The 18,339-nt window shown below is 42.8% G+C and overlaps 1 protein-coding gene across 10 annotated transcripts in view; it reads left to right on the top strand.

The window, feature by feature from the left end:
• The window catches only part of celf2 (cugbp, Elav-like family member 2), a 156,288-nt gene that overhangs the window by 53,383 nt on the left and 84,566 nt on the right, over window positions 1-18,339 (top strand). The window contains exon 1 of one of the 10 annotated variants that reach the window (XM_028420439.1): window positions 517-964. The exons of 7 other annotated variants lie outside the window; for them this stretch is intronic. In XM_028420439.1, the coding sequence (XP_028276240.1) occupies window positions 888-964 (77 nt within the window). In that variant the 5' untranslated portion in view covers window positions 517-887. Of the gene's footprint in view, window positions 1-516; window positions 965-18,339 lie in introns of those variants that run through there. 2 more of the 10 variants (XM_028420374.1, XM_028420424.1) reach the window with 2 other exon arrangements.

Below are 18,339 nucleotides of genomic sequence, written 5' to 3'. Positions count from 1 at the left end.
AAGTGGCCAATTGAAGAACTGCAACTCTGATAATTATCCCCACCACAGGAGGGCGCACAGCTACAGAAACACTTGCTGTTTAAATATGGTCTGTGTTTAAATAATCCAAACGCACTTCCATAATCAATTTGTACATGTGTTACTCCCTGTACATATATCCTAGTTTACATTTGCTCTTATAATTACTTTATATATATTTAAAAATGTTAATTGGTTGTAGGTTATATGGCTTTTCCATTTTGTGGCATGGAGTTATGTGTTAAGAGCGTCTTTAACTGTCGTGAAAGTGTTTAATTTGGTTGTCTGATGATGATTTAATGCTTATTGACAGATGATTTTTATGTGTTTCTATCCAGAGGTTATTAAAGGACCTATTCTGGTGCTAAATATGAATATTTCCTATTTAAACTATCAGCCTGTGTATAATGGAGACATCTGTGTACACGCTGCTGGGTAATGCTCTGGTTAGAGACGTCTCTGGCTGAGGAGACCTAATAGTTAAAGATCAGCTGCAGCGCTATGCGCCACGCCTCCCCGACTCGACACCTGGTTCTCCAACAGTCCGTCAGTTGCGCTGTTGCGGAGCGGTTTTTCAGACAGGACCGGCGGAAGAAAAGCAGGAGGGAGGGAAGAAGAAGAAAAAAAGGGCGAATGGGGGAGAGGAAGAGGAGAATGTGACAACTGCTGGATGCGGACAGAGTGTGTGCGGCTGGCTACACTGCCTTTGGGGAGGCCTCGGCTCTTGCACCTGTCCCTCTCCGTCTCCGCGGCCAGGCGCAGTTTGGGCGAGAGCGACGCTCCTTTATTTATCAGGCGGAGGCGCACACACACACACACTCACACACGCGGCACTGTACGAACACACATACACAGGGCAGGCAGGCAACATGACTTCATCCTACAATCTGGATTTTCTGCCCGATATGATGGTGGAGAGCCGCCTGCTTGTTCCCGGAGACAGAATGTGAGTTATTCGCTCTTCTTATTCTCTCTTCTTCGTCTGTGATTTTTTTTACTGTCCTGAAAAGCAGCTGTCCGATGTGGAAATGTTCTGCTGCCTGATATGTGACCAGAATCGGGGTCAGAATGAACGGCTGTGACTGGATCTCTGTGAGATTGTGTTAGTTATGGCTTGTTGTTATTAATATCCGTCGATAAATTGTGCGGGGATCGCAGGAGCGCCCGGGGCTGTTATCAGCCATAGACAGGATGGTGATGAATGAACGCCATTATGAGGAATTAACGCCACCGCCGTGAATAAACCTTGTCTTTATGAAGCTGTATTATCTGCCGCGCGTCGTCAAATTGTTCTAGCCCGTCAGGTCGACTCTTTTTAGCGCATCGGCTTCCCATCTCTCTCCGTGGATCAGAGGAGGGGAAGTTGCTTTGATTTGCGGCTGCCGCCCATGTAAACCTGTGTCCGGGTCTTTGCTGGGCTGGAAGCTTCGTGTTCGGGACTTGTGTGCAGCCGGCAGTGGGGAGCGGACCATGCTCAGACACATAGAGCCCACAGAGTCAGATCTCCATTCTCCCTGCTGCTTGTAAGAAGAAGGAAAAAAAGCGCAGGAGTGTTCGCGGTCACATGAGACCGATTCAACTCCACCACAGGCGTTTTAGCGCGTGTTTTTCTGTCCACTTTGGACACTTGAATGAGGTGAGAGTGCAGCACAGTAGCTCGCTGAAAACGCGCAGGAATGCACGGATGACTGCTATCCCGTGTGTTTCAATTGGATTTACTGTAATTCAGTTAAACTCTGGAATTTCTAGAGCACAGACAAAGGGAGGTTTTCATCCCCACATCACGGTCATGTGTTTTTTTTTTTCAATACGCAGCGCATGTCCCACTTATGTCCCCTCAGCTCACAGCGCCTGTTTGTTGATGGATCATGCCCCCCCCCCCCCCCCCCCCCTGTATATTGTGCTGTATAGTTCTTCCTCTCATTTCTTAAGAAGCCTTTTTTATTCTATGCTGCATTTAACTTCTGGTGACTCATGTGAAAGGATAGAACAAATGTAATTAAGTGTGAATGTGTGTGTGTGTGTGTGTGTGTGTACTTTTGTGTATGCTGTACACAAAAATCATGCAGCAGCTGGAGGTTAGTATGTGTTAAGAGTCTAAGCCAGTGATTATTTTACATCACAGGAACATGTAACCCACATGAATGCATCAGTAATAATGTGCATTTGTGTCATTTTTAGATTAAACTCCATTGTGGACACACATGTGTCCGTAGACTCTGCACTCATGTGCACTGTCCTTCTTTAGAAATGTTACCTTTTAAACACAAATTGTACAAAATGTGCTCAACAACGATTGCGTGTTCCACATCTGACACATCATCAGTAGATAAACACAATTTTAGTTGCATTTTTTTTGTCACACAAGGTCTGAAGCCTCCAAACAAAGGAGGTCTGTGAAATTTGTCTTCAACGTGGAAACATCCTAAACACCTAAAATCAGATTTACATGGCCTCTCTATGAATTCAGTGCAGTTTGTGGCTTTGTAGTTGTGCTGTTGTGCCACATTTCATACAAAAACTTGAGTAGTTATGCAGCCACGCCTTTGAAAGTTAACATTAACATTTTACATGTTTTCTTTACTTAAACATCTGTTTGTGTGTGTGCGGTTAGTGGCTGTGTAGCTAGTGGATGCTTAGATTGTATGTAACATATGAACAGTGCTGTGGGCTCATTTTCACCTCTTCATGCAAACTATATCACACATCCTGTGATCCTGGTAACTGCGTAGACTATATTAACACTATATAAAATGAGCCATATAAACAATAGAACTCATTTACAGCTAGCAAAGCTGTAAATGAAGCGACAGGATCTGAAAAGCAGACACATTTGACACAGACTGCATGAATCCCCCCTGAATCACAGTGATTTAAGGCCGGGGCGTGCACTCTACCCCGCAGAGCCTCTCTCCATTGACTCTCTGTGTAGTCCATTACCCTGATGCTACAGTGACGAGACGGCTCCCTCATTAATCAGTGTCATCGGCTCTGACGGCACCGGCCCTGTATACAACCAGCTGGGGAAGACAAGGAACTCATCATACTTCCAGAAACCCCTCTCTGATGTGTTGTGCATCACCACTTGTGTGTGCCCCACAGTCAGGGGACATTTCTGAATAACATCAGCCTATCTGTGTGCCCTCCTACCTAGCTGGTGAAGAGGCGGACAGGTTGAACCAGATAGTGCTTATGGAGATGACACTTTGCATTTATGTGAACACGCCTCTTGAGCCAGGCAACTTGAGAGAGGTGATTTTAAATTTTGTTGTCTGGTTAAAATCTGCATTCCGGCGTCTACAGAAATTCTCTGTCCTGATGATTCCTCGTGGTCTGATATTGGCTCTGTTCCCGTCCTGCTACCTGTAGCGACTCCCTCACTGACTCCGATGGCTCCTGACAACATCAGACTTGACAAATATTAGCTGAGATCATATGAAAACTAAGTGGAACCAACAGTCTAATCTCTTATCTCTATCCAGTCCTATCAGGCCTGGAACCACCAAAGTGAGAGACTCAGGAAAAATGGAGGAGCACCTTTGCCCTTTTTTCCTTTTCCACTCTTACTCCAACTCTGAGGCCGGGGGCTGGGGGGGTCTGTCTCTGGGAAATATGTGACCCTATCACCTCCTGCGACTCTGTCTCGAATCCCCCCATCTGGTAGAAAACTGTAAGGTTCTTTGGAGGGGTCTCTAACACTTTGTTGTACAGCCTCAAGCAATATTCTTTTTTAGCACAGCAACCATGTAGCTAATATCTGAGTAAACAAGAACACAAGGTTGCTAACTGTAACAAGTACACTGTGTTCAGTGGACCAGGCAGACAGGCTCGCAATGATGCTTGAAAATTCTTACCAAGTGTGTACACAGACAACCCGAATGTACAGCGCCGTTTCTCTTCCTGACCCCCACCCACCCCCACCCCCACCAAAGGCTGAGAGGACACAAATCATGGACGCAGCAGCTGAAAGGGTCCTGTGACGGTCATCACAAGGTTCTCATGAGAAATGTATGTGAGTTTCTGTGTGTTCGGAGGATGGACGCTCTCTGCAGAGAGGGACGAGAGGCAGCTCTGGAAAAGCTGTTACCGCCACTACTTTTAATTTATTCTAGTTAAATATGGCCATTGTTATGCAGACCTTGATCCAAATGTCACTTAATAGGAAATTGCAATCTGGTGATCACAGGAAATAGAAAATCAGACATTCCCTGCAGCGTTCCAATGGGAAAGAAAGATTAAATTAAAAGGATTATTTGCAGATTTTTACTGTATTGCCACAGTGTGGAGAGGAGGAGGACTGAAGGCTTGAAGTACGACTGTCTGGATGGACATCGGGTTGGATTTGTTGTGATTTATTTGCAGGATTAAGAGGAAGAATAAGCAGTGGAGGTGGTGGCTTTTTGTTTCTGCACTGTGTGAATGGCACAGTGTGAATGAAATGAGGAGAAATGCATCAGCAACAGGAGAGGAAGCTCTCCGTCATTTCTGTTACGGCTGTTTTTGTTCATAATGTTGTTATTTAGGCGAGAAACATGTACAGTATGTGTGATATACGATGTGATGGAGTCGTCTTCACGCATCACCAGCTGCAGCGTTGCTTTATGCTGCTTTCTCCCAATGTGTTGCTCGTGTATGTGTGTGTGTGTGGTGTCATAATGATGAATGTCTTTTCTCTGCTGGGGCTCAGGAGCAGTTGTCTGTGGCTGACACCGCTGTGTGTAGGTGGTGATGTATCACGACCATGTGTCTGAGGTCTCTCTGTGTTTGTGTGTGGCAAGGGGTGTGGTTGTGTAGGAGAAAGTGTGTGTATGGATGCACGATGGGGTCAACAAGCGTCTTTATCTGTTATAATTGGAAAGGTGTGTGTGGTCACACTTTTATTTCCTGTGTGTTAGCCCTTTCTCTTCCATACATACACAGCGTGGTCGCACTGCATTTATGGCATTACAGTTCACCAAACTCACATCACTTTGATGATTATATAAAAATAAAATCATCTTAAAATCTGACATTTTAAGTCTTTATATAGTATCTTTGGTTTATTCTTAAATATTTATTGTTTTAAATTAGCATATTGGCTAAACTGCAAGTGTAGAATTTTATGCCTCACTTAGCAAGCTAGCTAACTTCTGGTTTAACCCTCATGCATTGTTCGCAAACACTACCCTAATGTGTTGTTCGGGGACAAAAACGTCCCCTAACTTTAACGGTTTTAAAAATATATTAGATAAATATTTTTTTGAAATTTTTTTGCATAGACCTTTTAATTAACTTCAGTTCTAATCAACAGTAGTGAAAAAATCATTTTCCCCCAGGATTTTAACCCTTTAATCACCAATTTTATGAGGGGTGGTGCTGAAAATTGAAAAAAAAAAACACAAAATGGCTCATTTTTAATAGAAAAGGTGAATGTGGACTGGATTCTTTTGAACCTTTATTACAGTCTTGGTCATGTCAAACATCAGTAAAAAAATTGACTTGATTGCATTATTAGTTTTTGCACAGCACTGGATTTTCTTTTTTTCTCCCTAATGTGTTGTTCGGGGACAAAAACGTCCCCTAACTTTAACGGTTTTAAAAATATATTAGATAAATATATTTTTGAATTTTTTTTGCATAGACCTTTTCATTAACTTCAGTTCTAATCAACAGTAGTGAAAAAATCATTTTCCCCCAGGATTTTAACCCTTTAATCACCAATTTTATAAGGGGTGGTGCTGAAGATTGAAAAAAAAACACACAAAATGGCTCATTTTTAATAGAAAATGTGAATGTGGACTGGATTCTTTTGAACCTTTATTACAGTCTTGGTCATGTCAAACATCAGTAAAAAAATTGACTTGATTGCATTATTAGTTTTTGCACAGCACTGGATTTTCTTTTTTTCTCCCATTTTGTCCCATAGACTTACATTATAAACACACTTTTTTTGACTGCACAGCCATGGCACTACATAATCATGCATTCTTGATTGTTGGTGGTTTACCCTGTTGGTAGGAGGTAAAATTTGTGATTTTTACAGTTAACAACTTAATTACCATATTAACCCTTTACCTGCAGGCCTGTGCTCATGTAGTGTAGTTTCTGGCTTGTATATGGAGTTATAGGGAGTATTTTAGCACATAATTGTGTGTCTACACACTGTGTGTGTATGTTAGAGAGGAAGAGAGCCATTTGCACACTGATCTTGTTGTCTGTGAGTACACACAACCACAGAGTCTTCATAGTAAACAAAAACAAAGAAAGTGTTGCTATGCACGTGTGGCCCTTTGATGTCTACAGGTGCAGACTAAACAAAACAAAAAGGCAAGTGGTCTTACATGTGACCTTGTGGTCATTTGATGGTGAGAAGAGCAGAAAGCAACATGAAGAGAGGATTCACTTGTGCACAATCTCTGGAAATGATTGTGCAGCCTGGCTCTATGAAGGGCCAGGCTGTGAAGCTGTGAAGGCTGCACAAGTAGATCCGTCACTTGTTCACAAGCGAATCCTTCATTCGTTCACAAGTGAATCCTTCACTCATGCACAGGTGAATCCTCTCTTCATGCTGCTTGCTGCTCTTGTCACCATTAAATGACCAGGAGGATGCATGCAAGTCCACTAGTGTTTTTGTTTTGTTTAGTCTGAACCTCTCAGCATCAAAGGGCCCGGCACTTACTTTTAGGGCTGCAACAAATTTACTTTACTTTACTTTACTAAACCACTTTTAATACTAATTTTAGTAGGGGACTAAACTGTAGATTAGATTTGGTTAGTCAATGATTATTTATTATGTTATCAAGTTATCTATCTATGGTGTCTATTTAGTAACATGCACATGTACGTATGGTCGTGTGGAGCGCAACACACCATGGAAAAGGGGCACTTAGACCTCACTTAGACTAATTCAGTGATCTCAACTGAGACACTAACCTAAAAGTAAAGTCACTCTACTGGAGGACGTGTTTTCCGAAAGCTAAAAAAAAAAAAAAAAAACAGCTATTTTACCCATCCACAACTTCAGACGCCAGAACTCCTGGATGTTTTCATTTTACATGCTTATGCATTGCCGTTGTACGTCTGAATTAGGTACACTTCACTTACTTAGTAACTTTATTTTCCTGACTTTCCTTCCCTGACAGTGTGCAAATGGCTCTCTTCCTCTCTAACATACACACACAGTGTGTAGACACACAATTATGTGCTAAAATACTCCCTATAACTCCATATACTTAAGCCAGAAACTACAGTACATGAGCACAGGCCTGCAGGTAAAGGGTTAATATGGTAATTAAGTTGTTAACTGTAAAAATCACAAATGTTACCTCCTACCAACAGGGTAAACCACCAACAATCAAGAATGCATGATTATTTAGTGCCATGGCTGGGCAGTCAAAAAAAGTGTGTTTATAATGTAAGTCTATGGGACAAAATGGGAGAAAAAAAGAAAATCCAGTGCTGTGCAAAAACTAATAATGCAATAAAGTCAATTTTTTTACTGATGTTTGACATGACCAAGACTATAATAAAGGTTAAAAAGAATCCAGTCCACATTCACCTTTTCTATTAAAAATGAGCCATTTTGTGTGTTTTTTTTTCAATTTTCAGCACCACCCCTTATAAAATTGGTGATTAAAGGGTTAAAATCCTGGGGGAAAATGATTTTTTCACTACTGTTGATTAGAACTGAAGTTAATTAAAAGGTCTATGCAAAAAAATTTCAAAAAAATATTTATCTAATATATTTTTAAAACCGTTAAAGTTAGGGGACGTTTTTGTCCCCGAACAACACATTAGGGGGTAAAATTTGCCCACAGTGTACCGTTGACCTATGAAAAATTTTAAAATCATATTAACAAAATTTATGTAAAATTAAGCTTATTGAGGAAAAATGATTCAATTTGTCCACATATTGACAAAGTTATGGCCAAAATAAACAGAAAAATTTCTCTCAGAGGACAAAAATGTCCCGAACAACGCATGAGGGATAACTTAGACAGTCTGATTCTTCACCTACATATTCCACCTATTGGGTAGCTTCTGTTTGGCTAGCAATGGCAAGTTTAAACAGTGTCTACTAACTTTGTCAATTTTGTGTCACATAGATGTGTAATTTGTATGTCTGGAAATGAATGGAAGTGTTCATTATCTTTTTAGGTTTATTCAATTTGTTAAAAATATAAGGTGTCTAATAATTGAGCATGCATGATGTGATAATGTCTCTCTGTTAGAGCATATTATTCTGTGTTAGCATGCTAGCTAATCTAAAAGTCCTTTATATATATTGCGAGCCAGCAAACTGCTGCCTCTTTATCACCTTGGTAGCTTTTGTTCTGCTTTCATTCTCACATGGCTGCTCTCACCCAAACCTGTTAAAAATCTAAAAAGCTATTTTCAAGGCCTACTAAATAAACATTGATCCATTTGTTATCATTCAAAAATGACACATCCCACTTAGCCTTGATGTGTTTCAGTGACTTACATGATAACTTATTGAATCCAAACACAAGCAGTTAGCTGTAGCTGGTTAATGCTAACAATCTGCTCTTTGTCGGTGGGGAAAAAAGAATTTTCCGTTCCTTGTTGGATATGTTAAAAAACGTGTTTAACTTTTTTAATATTTTAACCATCTTTTATAAATCTCAGCTAGCATAGGAATTGGGACTGCAGCTGATAATCACAACCTTGCAGGAAGGAATTTTGATCTGGCACCTCATGCTGTGACCAGAAAGTGCAGCACACCTTCACAGGGCTGCATCATTTGACACATCTCAATTGATTCCTCTGGTTCACACTTGTGTGCTGAAAAAGAAGACTGTGGGTGTGTGTTTATTGTTCTTAGCGAGAGCCTGAACATGCATCTTGCTTAATCTGATCTGCTCATGATGGTCTCATCACTCTCTTCTCCCACTGGCAGCCATGTTCCCTGCAGAGCCTGCTGCTTTCTCCCCCCCCTCTCATCTCCTCTCTTTGATTCTTTCCATCATCGTACCATTTTACTGATTAATTTGATTTGACATCTCAAGAATGGTTAGGTGCACTTGAGTTTTTATCTCCCTGCCGTGATTGTTGTTTCCATAGCGTGCAAGTGTGTGAGTCTGCAGCTCATTGGACGTGGCTTATTCAAGTCAAGAACACGTTTACACAGCATGCACAGACACACACTCACCTTACCTTATGAATTGCGCTGTGTGTGTATATGTGTGTGTGAGAGTGTGTCTTCTGTTTTCTGAGAGGAGTGTTTCAGCATTTGGCCTTGAAACGAATGAAGCATGCGCATGCTTTCAGTGCTGCATACACACATTTCCACCCACATAAATACGCAGAATACACACCACGTGACACACACGCACACTCTTTACAGGCACAAACACAAACACGGTCCCCACGTTGTTCACATCCCTGGGCAGAAAAACAACTGAATCTTGAGGGACTGTGAAAACACAATGATGATCCCTCTCCCCTTCCCCTCTGTGTCTTTTCATTCCTGCCTCTCATCGTAAATAGTCAGCCATTGCATTTGTACGGTGCGGCGGCGGCGTTACTCTGCCTTGCCAGAGGGAGAGCTTACCTCATGCATGTCTCAGTAGATTTTTTTCCACCCCCCCCACCCCCCTCATCCCTCAATTTATCCCTCTTTGGCCTGTATCTTCCTCTCTTTCTTTCTGCACTCCCACTCTCTCCCTCTTTCTCCATTCAAGCGTGCTAAATGCTTTACCTCTGTCAACTCTTGAGTCTGAGAGGAGCTCATTATTGTGGAGAAGGAGAGGAATTTGGGATTAGGAGCAACATTTGTGGACTGAGGCTCTTGTTGATCTAAAAGAACCATCAGAATTACAGAGAGGGATAAACCTACCTGTGCTAGTTGGCACTGTTGTTCACTAATTATTACTTTCAGGAGATCATCAGGAAAAATATTTGATGTAAAACAGTGGTGGACACATCATTTCTTCTCTTTTCTTGATGTTATTCTTTGATATAAATCAGATATATTTGTCATATGTTTTAATATACCTAATCCAAGGGGTTATTTGAGAGCATTCTCATAGTGAGGGCCTGGCTTTATTACTGTGTGCAGATGCAGACAGTTATCATCACAGTCATGTTGGGATGTTTTCATAAGCACTATCCTTGAGTTGTAATGTTAACTGGTCAGCAGTGTCTCAATTTAAGGGCCGGATTCTTCAAAGAATATGGCCTATGAAGGCTTGGCCTCACTGAAGGATGCATAGAGCATCAGGTCAGGTCTCTAGAGAGGATTGGCTGTGGTATAGGCTTGCATATAAAAAGGGACGTCTTGGCTAGATGCAATTGTATACTTGTTTTTAGGGCAAAGATGGCCGCCATTTGCAGATTTTTGCAAGAAAAACATACTTCTAAAACCCCCAAAACTAGCATTAGTAAGTGAGTACCTAGTAGATTGGCCACCTGTTGAATGCCACAGTGCATTGTTACTTAACTGATGTCCACCTGCTGAACCAACTGTGGCTTGCAGACTTTGATCTCATGCTGGATGCACACTCTGGTCTTCCTCACACATGTGTTGGGATGGTTAGCTTGCACGAGCACAGCTGTGAGACCACGTGAGAGAGCCAGCCCGGTGACATTAGACGGCACCGAAAAACTTCAAAGGGGCCCGACCGCATGGCATTCAAAGGTCACGGAAAGGTCAGCGCCACCTGCTATCAGAACACCTCCCACACCACAAATCACATCCTGGGCTCTCTTTTCCAGACACTTTGCTTTTTAAAGCGATAATCCTCCGTGTCCTTATTGTTTGATTTTTGTTTCTCTCTCAGGTGCTAAATGTTTATGTTCTGCGGCGTCTTTCGCTCTTTAAACAAAGCATGACCGACACTGTGAAGCCTTTTTTCCTGGATTTATGGTTGATTAAGTTCAACTAGGTGGCACTCATTACTGTGTTTGCTCATGCAATGCGGTTCGGCTTCCATTTGTTCAAACAAACAAATTGTACTTGTGAATCATATCCCTTCTTTGTGTTTCCCAGGGAAGACAAAGTGAAAATTTAAAACGGCACAAATGAAATCGTTTTTATGACTGGCGGGGTGGCAGGTTGAAACACTGTTGTGTGTGTGTGGAATCAATGAGATGGTGGCGAAACTGTAATTTTCCATGAAAGATGATACATTATTACTTTAACAGCATATCTTCAAATGCTGGCAGGAGGAGCAGGGAGTAACTTCAATCAGCTGGTGTAGTGCTTGAAATGAAAACCTGCTGGCTTCTGGGCCTTGATGGCACTTGGTTATCAGTTATCTGACGGCGCAGAATAAGATTTTGATGGGTGGAAATTATCCATTAGTGTGTCATTTCTACCTTAACCACTAAAGTGAGTGTTCATTTGAAGGATGAGTGGACAGGCTGTATTTATTGCTGATAGATTTGGCCAGTAAACAGACCTTCTTATGTTAATGATCTGAGCAGGTGGCAGTGAAACCTGTTTGTCTAAGTTTCAGTGCTGTTTCGTGGTCTGGATTCAGTTTCAACAGCTCGTCAAAACAAAATTCTGCCACAAATATCAATTACACTTTTTAGTGATGAAATATTCATGAACGAGACGTAAAAATGACTATTAGGACAGTCCATTAGCCTCTGGAAACCTTCTGGCCTGACCTTATAATTTAATCTAACAAGGAATCAAACCTCCAGCCATGCATGAGGGATTAATCTGAGTCCCAAACCTTAGGGTGCCGCCCAGCCACACCGACAGAGCGCAGACTGCCTCTTCCTCCCATATATCTATCTGTCCTGTCTCCTCTTCTCAGTCTGACTCTCTTCATTTCCATCTCCCTCCCATCTGTTTTATGTGGGTGCTGCAAAACAGACACACACACACACAAACACACATATCCATACACAGTTGCCGAGCTGTCAGGTCTAACCTTGACTCTCGCAGAGAATGAATTGTAATGCAAAGAGGAGGGCGGGGGGCACAAACAGGATGTCAGAGAGCTGCTGCTCGTCTCTGCCCGACCTGCCTTTTCTTCCCTGCAGAGTCCAACTCTGCACAATCTCTCTGTTACAAGTGTTTTTCTCTCGTCTCTCCTCTCACTAGACCACAATGGTTACCTTTCCTTTTTTTTTTCTATGCGCTCACCAAACTGTTCCCAGGAGTTTCAAAGCAAAATACAGTTCAGGGAAATGACTCACTTTTGTCAAATAGTGTCAGCAGAAGCACCAAAGAGATTCCCTGTATCCACAAGGTCGTTTGACTTACATCAACTACAGGCAAAAGCCGAGAATGAGGGCTTCTGTAGAAGGCTATGCAGGTGTGTCATATGCATCCATGGACCTAATGTACAGACTGTGTAGAATGTGCACTAGAATTGGAGCAGTTTTTGGTTTAGGTTCCAGTAGATGATGAAAGAGTTTAATGGAACTAGGGATTACCCAAATATATGGTCACTGAACATATAAATCAGTGCAGATTATACATTCCTGCAGATGCCCATTCACTTTCACATAGGGAACATTCTTTAGGTACTTTACTTGACAAATACACAGTACATTTTCCCCTTCTATGGTACAAAACTTGATAACATTTGGTTCTTGGCACATCTTTGTCTGTCTGGGGTCTATAAAAGCATTTGCCAAATGGTATACAGCAGAGCAGCAGGGTCGTGCCTGCAGTAAACCTCACAGTATAGTGATAGATGTGTGTGTTCCAGATAGTGAAGTGATCGATGGGAGTATTGTTGGGAGGGGTGTTTCAGAGCTGCTGTTATTGTGTTTCGGAAGGCTAAGGGGAGACGGGTGTGTATGTGTGTGTGTATTGGGGGGTTGCTACTGTGCAGAGCTTGACGGGTTTATTGAGAAGTGTGATCTACTGCACCGCCCCGGGACTCTTAGATGTAGTTAGTGAGGGCAGGAAAAGAAGGAGAGTTGGTGACGATGAATGGATGAAAGTGGAGGAAGTGTGCGAGTGAAGACAGCAGGAAACTGTGGCAGGAAGTGAGGATGCGGCAGAGGTGGGAATATATGTGTAGGTTATCTGTTGATGTTTATCTACTGTGTCCTGAGGGCTTTTGCAGTCATAACAGTGATCTAATCTGCACCTCTGGAGCACACACACACACACACTCGTTCTCAGTGCCCATGCCACCAATCATCCATTTAAACCGTCATCTATCTGCCCTTCATCCAATCCATCCATTCAGCCCACATTTCCACTTTTTAATTTATCTTCGCTGTTATACCGCAGAGTTCCCTCCCATCCCTCAGTGCGTGCCTCCACTCCTACAATCCAATTGGCCTCATCTCTCTCTTCACCCCCCCCCCCCCCCCCTTTCTGCCCATTTACCTTCTGCTCGCCTCAGGGTAGAGTGGACTTTTAAAGGCAGAACCTGATGCCAAGCATTTCCGATGGAAGCTGCTGACTGCTGATACTTTGTGCTGATAGTCAATATCTTTCAAATTGGCCAATTTCATGGTAAAAATATAATGTATGAAAGATTGTGCAGAGCCGGATGGGTGATAGGTTGGGGGGTTAGGGGATGGGCAATGAAATGCTTTCAGCGTTGTCTTTATTAAAACCTCCACTGGGGGGCCTTAGAGCTGAAGACACTTAGTGGCATTGTAGAGCAACTCAGCAGTGCTAACTAATTAAGTTAGGGTGATGTAACCACTTGAACCTCAGAACTTGCTGCCACATTTGCAGATAAAAGAATCAGACTTTAGCATCGTACGCAACAGATTTGAACATATAATAATCCAATAAATACGAGTTTTGTTCAACCGCGCCTCTCTGTGATAGACGGGACTGCATGGCCTAGCATGCCTTGCATGTTCAGGGAAATGTAAGATGCTGAGTGGGTTTTGTATGGACATATTTACTGTGTATGTACCATGCATATATCACATGGCAGGTGATAGTGGGGGATACGTGCGGAAGTAAAGCGTGTGTAGAAGAGATCCTTTATGTAATGAGACTATCCCTGTTGCTGCCTGGGGGAAATTATGTAGAAGTATGAGGCACAAAGCACATGCAAAAAAACGCTGTGCACCCTCTTTGCATTCACCTCAGTGAGAATGTAGCACGTTTGCCATGTTTAGATGAAGGTTTGAGTAAACAGGCAGCCATAATAGATCAGTGGAGCGTGCAGAAACTAATGCCGTTTACCAGTTTTTTTAGAATGAGCATGCCTAAACTGTGCTGGAGGATTGAGTTCAGAAATTTGTGATTTGTACAGGTCTCACCTTTTATTGTGCTTCTGTGCCCCCAGTGAATTGGCACAGGTGGCCGTATCAGGCATTACGCACAATGCGGAGTCTGACAGAGGGCGCCGCATCGCACAGCTATAATGGCTCGCTAAAACCAACGCCTGGTTTTTGTTCCCCACTGCTGTCCCCCTTTTTTCAAAGAAGTGAGAGGGATTCTCCCTCCTTCAAATGCCACTGCTTTGGCGCGGCAGCTGTAATTTGCCACTAAGAAACCGAAACATGAGGTGTCTTTTGAGCCATTGATTCCTGTTGGCTTGAGCCTTTTGAGCAGCATAAGGGATAAAAAAAGAAAAGAAAGAGAAGCTATCCCTGCAGATGAAATGCTGAAACATCTGGTGCATTTTAGCTCTACGCTGATAGATGTTGTAATACTTGTGTGTGCACGAATGTGTGCGCTAAGCATGCCCTTGAGCACAACTTGCTTAACCATGCATGTATGTACGTCCAACAGTGTCTTGCTATATTCTGTAATAACCCGCCACAAGGCCTCTCAATCCCTATAGGAAGTGAAGGAGGGAGGGAGGATGATGCTGTGGCGTACGTGGCTTCATTCCTCTGAGCTGCTACTGATCAAACAGGCTGGATGGCTTTGGCAGAGGGGGGGGGAAACTGAAAGCACCACTGGAAAGACATTAACACAAACGGGATAGAATCTTTAAAAGGAGCGCTCAGGCAGTCTCCGCTGCTTGGCTCATTTCCCTCAGCACAGATCTATTTTTTACAGTGTCCCACACCATTTCCCACTCAGGATGATCAGCTCGTGTGATCCGTCTGTACGTGTGGATGTGTGTGTGATCAAGGCTCCCCTTAAGTAAACCTAATTTGTATAATTGAAAACAGTCATCTGATGTGCAGTTCAAAGATAGGGCAGACGGTGGCAGCGGTCGTAAGATGTCACCCAGTGATGCATAATTTAACACCTTGCCTAGTTCAGTGCCAAACATGGCCTCTTAAATGTATCATTCAGTTGTTTAAATATAGATTATTACAAGCTCAGAGTGTTTGTATTTGGCCGGAAAAGGTAGCTTTTAATTCTAGACTCCGTTGATGTCCACATCGTTCCCCATCCTGCCTGCCTGCTGCTTGGCAGACATTCAACCCAACCCTACTCTGGACCTTGACCAAACTCTAACCCTAGGCCTGGCTCCAGAGATGTATCCTGGTTCTCCTGTTCCCTGCAGGTATTAGGTTTTATCTTTAACCTGGACCTGTTTGACTTGCGGGAGCAACAAAGCTCTGAGGATCCTGAGATGATGCACACTCTTCCCTTACAACAAGAAGGGAACTTGCAGCGACCCCTTATTGCCACCATGACCTTGATGAGTCAGGATGGAGTGTTTTATGCTCCAGAAACTGCTATGACTGTTAGCACCTTTCAAAATGAAAAGCACACAATCACCTCACTAAAAACGCTGCTTTATTTGTCCCTTGGCATTTTCACGGTACAGGAAGTGCAGTTTTCACTTGAGGAAAGAAAAAATAATGTGAACAGCTCATTTTTAGAAAGGAAGTCTTATTCTTTCTGTGCCAAACACAATGATTTAAACTTATCCAGCGACTTGCTCCCAGTTATCAAAGCTGCAGCGTGATAAGGGTGCCAAACCTATTTTTCAACCAAACCCAGAGACATCATTTTTGTTTTCACATCTTATTGCTGCCGTTTGATGGAGTAATCTGTCAGAGGAATTGCTGATACAGAGGCAGCAACAGTGTGGTCCTTTTAGCAGAGTGATTGAGCACGAAGCTAAACACTGCAGGGGTGTAGGGTTGCATTCCCTTTCTCGGTCTTCAGGGAAGGAAACATCCAGACTAGCTTTTATTGGTTAAAAACAGATTTTGACTTTCATGATGTCTTCATGGCATCTTGATAAGCTCTTGTAAACAGTGTGTTGTTTTTGGTGGCTCTGTGTGTGTATGAATATGTTGTTCAGGGCAGAAGTCGTTACCATGGTACCCAAGAAAATGGCAGAGAAGCTTCTTGTAGATACTAAAAAATTGCCTCATGAGCATGTCATGAGCAAATTTTGTGAGAGTTTAATCCTAACCTTAATTCCGAGTGGATGTGAGCTGTTGTTCTCAGTTGGTTGTGAGGCGCTTTCATACACAACATGCTCCCACAGTGGATACAAACCCCAGCCTCCTGGCTGAAGGTGTGGAGCAATGTTCAACCACCGCCAGCCCCCATTTGCTGACTCCTGGCAGCCTTTACCCTTGGATGAGCCCCATAGCTGACCATAGAAATGTCATAACAAACACTGAGAATTATACACAATCACATGTGCAGTATGTTTAAATGACAAGGAAGTATCTGCCAACACAACAGGAAAGTCGAGAAGGTTTGCATCTGTGTTTCAAGACACCATTACAGGCAGATTACACAGGAATGGGTGGGGGGGTTATAAACCATAAATCCAAGGCTATTTGAAAAATGGCCAAGCCTTTGTATACATACAGTGTGAGTGTGTGTTTGTGTGCGAGTGCGCGGCCTCTGGGCACATTGTGATGCCGTTTTGGACGGCTGCCCTCATTCTGATGTCCCTATCGACTTCCTGGCCTACATGGCCGAGTACAGGCCTGTTTTCCACTGCAGGTCGATACAGACTCAGTGCTGAGGGGACAGCCCGAGGCTTACACACATTCACACACACACAGACACACACAGATGCTTGCACTTAAACACTTACAAGCATGGAAACACAATAGTATCCCCATGGGTCAAGCATGTTCCTAGAAACACAGCTGGGGTAGACGATGGATTAATGTGTCCGGGAGGGTGTGCTGCTGTGTGCTGTGACAGGAAATCCAGATTAGTGTGTTTTAATCCAGATGTGTGATAGGGTCACTGATGTTGTAGCTTTTTGGACTAAAGCAGATAACAACTCTGTGATTATCAATGCCCAATTTGACATTTTGGATTTTGGAAGTCACTTTTTACAAAGCTGGATTACTCAGCCGTCATTCTGAATAGCACATTTATGCCTTTAATATCAGTGTCTTCACAGTAAATGACATCACTGTAACATCTCAGAGCAAGTACTCTTTTGTGAACTAAACTCCTTGTGTAAAATTGGTGCCACTTCAAGGCTCACACAGTGTATCAGGAAGTGATTACACGCTCCTCCAAATGCAGACTTTGGGGTGTCCCTTAAACTATCGACATTCACAAACCAAAAACTCCACACACTGTCCTCTCTCCTTCCTCACTCTTCTCCCTCTTCAACCCTAACACTCGTTATTACTACTTAGAGTACCGCACTTGCTGACAGGGAGGTTCCTGTTGTGTGTACTGTGCATGTGTGTGCTGTAAAACACCGGTCTGATGACTCCCATGGGTATTTCAGAAGCTGCAGTTGCTTCTCTAAAGTTCAAGCAATTACATTTTCCATCCGGGTGCCATTTGCCAAACAGTCTGTGGCTGTGTATGAGTCTGTTTGCATATATGGGCATCTGTGTTTGTTTATTACATATACTGTACTCTTACAACCCGTTCACACTGGTCTGGTCTGGTCAATCCAGCTAGAGTATGATTGTATCTGGATAACCTTTAAGCTGGATAAGTTCAGACCTATTTTCAAATCTGGCTATGAATCCCGCTCTAGCCGGATTGCGTTCCCCAGTGTGAACAGGGGTTTAGTAATATAGAGGAGAAAGAGCTGCTAAAGGTGTGACTCACCTTTTGTGTGTTGGTTAATTAAATTATTATGCAAATGTACAGTGCTCTGACACTTGATGTTGCAGTTTGTCTTGGATCTATTACAGATTATTAGCTGGTGAAGTGAAGAGCAAAATAAACTGTGCTAATTGTAACTATTAATTATTTTACTATAGGTAACATCTGGTAATATTTGTTGATTAAATGATGAATATATGTAGAAAACGCTTTGTTATATCTGTGATTTAGCTCAATTGATAAAATCCATCAATCATACACTTCAAAGAGGGTTTGAAGATGTGAGCCTGGACCTCAAACGGGGAAGATTCGACTCTAAAAGTCAGATTTTCAATGCAGCAGTACAGCACTGGGTCAGTGTACTGTGGGCAGTCAGAGTGATGTGTTTGGCATGCTGCAGTAGATGTGTACATGACCGGAATGTGTCCGAG

Source organism: Parambassis ranga, chromosome 2 (assembly GCF_900634625.1).
Source record: "Parambassis ranga chromosome 2, fParRan2.1, whole genome shotgun sequence".
NCBI classification, from domain to species: domain Eukaryota; kingdom Metazoa; phylum Chordata; class Actinopteri; family Ambassidae; genus Parambassis; species Parambassis ranga.
Note: the sequence above shows the minus strand (reverse complement) of the source record. Positions and strands in the feature narration are given on the sequence as shown.